The sequence below is a fragment of the Micromys minutus genome (genome assembly GCF_963924665.1).
Source record: "Micromys minutus genome assembly, chromosome: 17".
Lineage (NCBI taxonomy): Eukaryota > Metazoa > Chordata > Mammalia > Rodentia > Muridae > Micromys > Micromys minutus.
In genome coordinates this window covers 15484053-15490052 of record NC_137952.1, presented here as the reverse complement: position 1 = coordinate 15490052, position 6000 = coordinate 15484053, and the positions used below count along the sequence as shown (strand labels likewise).

At 44.6% G+C, this 6000-nt stretch overlaps 1 protein-coding gene across 2 annotated transcripts in view; it reads right to left on the bottom strand.

Annotated features, from left to right (window-relative positions):
• Positions 1-752: 752 nt before the first annotated feature.
• MPPED2 (metallophosphoesterase domain containing 2) overlaps positions 753-6000 on the bottom strand; it is a 169142-nt gene continuing 163894 nt past the window's right edge. Inside the window, exons 6-7 of one of the 2 annotated variants that reach the window (XM_080931599.1) lie at positions 4527-4640; positions 753-2097 (exon numbers count right to left, since the gene is read on the bottom strand). In XM_080931599.1, the coding sequence (XP_080787725.1) occupies positions 1979-2097; positions 4527-4640 (233 nt within the window). In that variant the 3' untranslated portion in view covers positions 753-1978. Of the gene's footprint in view, positions 2098-2259; positions 2373-4526; positions 4641-6000 lie in introns of those variants that run through there. The other variant, XM_080931600.1, reaches the window with a different exon arrangement.

The following is a 6000-nucleotide window of genomic DNA, read 5'->3' as shown; positions in this document are numbered from 1 at the left end:
CCACTGCAAGGGTCAAATCTCAGATATTTCTGCTTATCATTTATTTACATTATGATCCCTAACAGTGGTGGAATAACAGTTATGAAGTAGCAACAAAATAATTACTTGGTTAGAGGGTATTACAGCATGAGAAACTGTATTAAAGGGTTGAAGCATTAACCCTTAATCAATTAACCCTTTAATCGAGAACCACTGTTCTAGGCAAAATAGAAGAGGTGTATATAATTTCCCCCAGCCCACCACTGGCCTGGTCTTCTCATCGAAAGAACACGTTAGTGGGATCAATAAAACAAAAATAAAACAGTGTGTATGTGGGTGTGAGGGGACCACCCTATGTCATGAGGATAAGTGAGAATGTGGTACCCTCTACTCACTACCACCGACACGCCCCAAACAGCAGTCACAGCCCTGACGGTCACGCTGTCCTCCAGACATTACAGTGGCAGAAGGAAGGTGGAAGCAGCACCGTCTGCAACCTAAGACAGCCTGCTACAGGAGAGCCCGCTGTCAGCGCCTTTTCAATGTACCTGACAGCCCGGGATCCGGAGGCCAGACACAGTGACTGAAAATTAGAAAAACAAACCCACTACTCTAATTGTTCAGAAGGGGATCACTCGAACTGCACACAAATAAATCATCCCAGCTCCAGAACAAATCGCCCCCACAACCCCAGGCAGCCCAGCCACGCAGCACCGATTTAAAAATCTTGCAATTTTATTTGCATATAAAGGCCGCTAGATATAGAATATCACAATAAATTTAAAGAAAACAACTGCTTTTCTAAATCTGAAGGTAACATAAAATAGAATCGAGCTCAGTGGCACCGACAATGGGAGACCAGGAAGGATTATTAGCAACAATAGTTTGTGCTAGAGAAGATTGCATCCACACACAGTGCAAAATGGGAGGGGGAGGAGAGTGAAAAGACAACGCAGGGCATTTAAATAGAAAGGACGACTAAGCCTTGTTTCATTCGCTTCCAATGCATCCGTCCAAGTCTATACACACTTTGTTACTGTACCTCGACCGAACTCAAGCTCTTTGAGACTCTGAGTCCGCAGAGAGAATGGGTCAGTTCCTTCGGACGTCTGACGTGCTTCCGCACAACGCTGTTTCCCAGTCGTACTGTCCTTGGCAAGATTAAACTCCCAACTGAGTCATAATGCACCAAAAATATTGATATATATATAAATCCATATTGAAAAGGAGTCTGCACATTTTTTTTCCTTGCACGACTATCTCCTGACAGATTCTTGTTTCTGTATCTTTAAAGCTCAAATAATTTAAAAGAAACAGACAGTGTAGTTGGTAGCCTCTGGCCAAGCCTCTGCTCGAGGGCTGTTCCTCTCCCACCTCGGGCACAGTCTTCTTTATAGCCAGAGTGAAGCTAAGGTTTTTCCAAACCTACTTCTGTGGAGATTGCTCTAAATTGGGGCCACATCTGTAAAATAAAAATGAGGCGACACCAAGAAAGCAACAAGAAAACACTGAAGATGGAAACAGATCAAACAGTACTCAGAGCTGTGCAAATCTGGGTGATTTTCAAAACACTGCCTTTGTGTTTTTGTGTGTGTGTGTGTGTTTTTTTTTTAAATCTTTTCCTTTCAGCTTAAAGCATATTCAAATAAGACTTTTAAAAAATCATCATTTTTTTTTTTTTTTTTTTTTTTTTTTTTTTTTAAAGAAAGCTTGGCTGTCCTTTGGCAAACACTAACAATTTACAATGGCGTGGCCTTTGAGCAAACAGAAGTCATTTTACAAATTCACAATGCTCCTTTGATTTCAAATGGGTACCCCACTTAAGAAGCAAAAAGAGGCAGCACAAAGTTAGCATCTTTTTTTCCCCCTCCTGTTCCGACAATTTACAAAAGGAACTCACAGGATTTGGAAATAAACAAGTCAGAGAATGTGAGTTTATACTTAGAAAAAATGGCAGTTTGTAGACCGTCCCTCACATTCCAACGGGATGCTGAGCGCTTTAGGAGCCCTGTGGGTTTGGAAGGTCAAATATGATTGGTGGGTTGGTCGGTTGAAAGCTGACTGTACAGGTTGAGGCATTGATGTAGGTGGTGTAACCGTCGGTCATGATGCCGTACCCTGTAGGAAGACAGCGTCGCGGTTACTGCAGTATACACAAATGACAGCGGTTGAGCACAGGGCCACAGGCAGGAACAACGGCAGCTTTGTCAGAGGGCGGGGATATGAAGCCCACTGGACCTTTCCAGATACCACAGATTTCAGGAGCTTCAGGCCAATGTTGCTGTTTTCTTTAAACGGGGAGAATTCTCTCCTCCAACACGGAGCAGTTTTTCCCTGTGTCCCCATTGCTTAAATACTGAACTGGTCAGGTGAAAGACATGGTACCTGTATCACTGAGAATAAAGAAAAGATTCCCTTACCTTTAAAGTATTTTTATTTCAAACTCCCGCGTTAACTTTTAAGTTGCAGGAAGGAAGTGGGCAGCCTAGGAGCACAACCTGGCTGGGGGGCTGCGGGGGAGTCAGAGAGCTGAGGTGGTTGCTCATCCCTACAGTGATCTGTATCTGTGACAACCACAAGCCATTGTTTCTACCTTGAGTTATGTGACTTTAATGCTAAGTTCCACTTCACTCAGAAGCACTGGCTTTTCAAATGAGGCAGGTAGAGACATTTCCACAGGACCCCATTTCCAGGCCATACCGAGCGCTCCCCCCAGACCTACAGGAAAGCTGAGAAAACGGCATGCAGACGTCCTTTATAATTTTTAACGCGTTGACGTTTTTAGGCCTGCTTGGAACTTTGCACATTTCCTGGGACAACTTACAGCTTTTGCAACGAGTCTGTGATTCTACGTTCACACCGGACTCCGCGGTACACGGAAACAGCAAAGGAGAAATAAAATGACCAGGACTTACAGAAATTACTGATAAGGTTCTTATCCCTCCACCCTCCTCCTGCTCCATTTGCTAAAATTTTTCCAAGTAAAGCCTGTGGAGAGCTTAATGAGGGTCAATGGAAAAATCTCTTAAGAAAAGAAAAGCTGCATTTAAAATGTGCACTGTTTGGTTCCGGGGTCATAAAGTCTTGTTATCTCTCTCCATCAAGAGGCTGGTGTTTGCCCTCTCTCTGCCCTCTTTAGCTGTCTTGAGTGAATAAAAGCAAGTCACGTTTATTTGAATATGATCACTTCCCTTTAAAGCTAGTTTATTATTGTGGGACTTCAATGGAATTCTCCAGTTGTCTGGCCAGTTTCAGGTAAATTAATGACTTAAACTCTTTTCTGATTTTTTTTTTTTAAGGGTGAAATTCAACCTCAAAGGAATCCTACAGGAATTCAAGCTAGTTTTCAAGCCCCGCCCCCACCCGTCCTCCTCCTCTCAGTTTAGATAGGCGGTCTCACCTTTCTGTCTTCTGTTCTGAAGAATACTCACTCCTGCTCAGGGAGCAGAGGAGACTGAGCTCCACCTGCGCATGCTCCAGTGCCTCTCTGCCTCCCCTGTTTTCCAGCCAGTCAGGCTGGTGCCTGTCTTTGGAGCAAGCTGATTTTTCTCTGGCCTCTGTAGGGTGATTTTTTTTTAATCAATATGCTCTTTATGACCCACAGAACTAGAAGGCCACTGTGCTTGTGGACTCTGAAGAGTAAACTGAGCATTCTGTTTCACCAAGCACACAGCCCCCCACGCCTCAGCTTGACTCTGACATTTATGAGTCACTTCAGAGAGCCACAGTGAACAGGCGTTGGGAATCATGGCAGCTGCCCACAGAAGCACTTCTGCCTCACACAAACATGCATGCCCTGGCCAATCTTGTAGTTTCTGAGACCCCAAGATCAGCTGACAGGAAGACTCTGCTTGTCTACAAAAGCCCAGTGACATCCCGATTTGAAAAGGCAAAGCAGACCCTGAAGGTTCCTTGAAGCTTTTGGGTTCTGGGACCTTGCCTCAACTTACCTCAAAAGAAAGAAACCAACAAGTGGACGCTCTCTGTTAAGAGATTTCATTGTTCCAATTAACCTCAGCCAATAGCTAACGATTTCTGACAGTTCTGAGCATAGTAAGGAAATGCTGGTTTGCAGAGGGTGTTTACTTCCATATCTATTCTCCTAACCTTGCAGGGATCAGCTTGTGTTCCTGGCTTTCTGTGTTTGGCATGTACAACTCCACAGATACAGGCAGAGACAATAAATGCTTTGGGCTGTGTCTACCCTCCAGGGCAACTTGTCTAACGCCCTTAAAGAAATCTGGCCTTACTGGTGCTGCAGCAATGGGGATTAGCCCTAGACTCCAGGGCTGCCGGGAGAGCGTGGGGCCTGTGGTTATGTAAGCCATACAGAACTCCTATTTGCCTTTCTACTTAAAAGACAGCGATACAAAATATTTGTCAACTTCATAGATGTGAGCTTTTCTCTGAGGGTCCCTCTCATAAAAGGGTTCCTTTTTGATAAGGCTTGAGAATCATCGTCACCTTACCGTGTCTAGCCAGGGCTGCCTGCTGGAGAGAGAGCGAGGTCCTGGGAAACAGCTCATTATCCATCTCTATGTTCTTACCTTCGTGAATTCCACCGAACACATGCAGCTTGGGCCGAACGCGCCTCTGGACTGTGTTCAAGAGCTCCACACAGCCCACTCTTTGAAGCTCCTTCGGAACCCAGTCTCGAAAACCTAAGAGCAGAATGCAATCAATACTTAATTTCTCTTCTTCAGGTAAGGTTTCATGCCGACTTTCAGGAAGCCGTAAGTCACCGGAGGTTTATTATGTTATCTGTGATCCCAGCCTCCCCATTAAAGCTCAGAACGGCTTTTAAGGAACACTCACTCATCCTTTTGTCTTCTTTGGATTCTTGATTAATTATTTTTCGGTTTCCATTTTTCCCCCTTTCCAGTTAATTAACATTCTTTTTCTGCAAGAAGTTTGATGTATTCAACCACAGGTTTCGAATCTTCTTCGTGAGATCAATGACTCCTATTCCCGGCAGCCCCATAACAGCTCTTTCCCACTCAATTCTGCTGCTTTCTCTTCTTCGACGTTCTTTCTTGGATGTAGATGGACCAGTTTATTCTCATTTTAGACAGTTCACAGAAAATGGGTCTGGAAGGGCTGCCTGGGAACTGACCACAGGACGCCTTGTTCTGCTTAGCGACATCATTCTTAACCCTTGCTGGTTCCTGACACAACCAAAGATGGGGGACACCCAGTTGCTTCTCCAGTGCTCTTTAACAACAGACAACATGACCTCCTGGTGGCATCCAGCAAGCTTGGGCTAATTGACTAGTTTTAAAGTAAAAGCCACTTTACCCCTCTGCTTAATGCGGAAAATCTATAAAACACTGACATCAGTTATAGCAAAAGTCAGCTATCTAGATGATTATGGCCTAAAATGAAATCCATACACCTCAGCAGGACGGGGCATAAAGAAGCCAAGAGGGATGAGAGGCTGCATCACACTCTGTAGGAATCCACTCCACGGCCCCATTAGGCACTTTCTACTGTTAGAAATGGCTGGGAAGGAAGGGACAGATTTCTGTTTTACTTGGCTAGGTAGGAGGCATGAATATTTAGTATCTATAAAGACAGAGTAGCTGGGGTGTGGGGACTGGCTGGAGAAAGCAGAAAGACTATCAGATGAGAGTATCTAGCAAAAACCAAACTAGGGTATACAAAAACCGTCAGGAAAAGGGAACATTCCGAATTCATAGGTGTTATGACCTCATGGATATGTTTTCTTGAAGAATGAGAAACACTTCACTGTACCTACAAACACCTCAGAGACTACTCATAATAGAGAGTACATGGCACATACATCTTCCTTCACACTGAGAATTCAAGAATTCAAACTCTCCCGCCCCACCCCCACCCCCAGCATGCCACCACATTTTCTAAAGAAGCCCACACTTAAGGCTCTTGACATTTCGAAAGCTCTGACTTAGGAAGCTTCTGGGTATGGACCTCCCTCTGACATCTGTGCACCCTGGTTTATCTCACTTCCACCGCACAGGGAGAGAAGCAGTGAGCTTTGCCAGG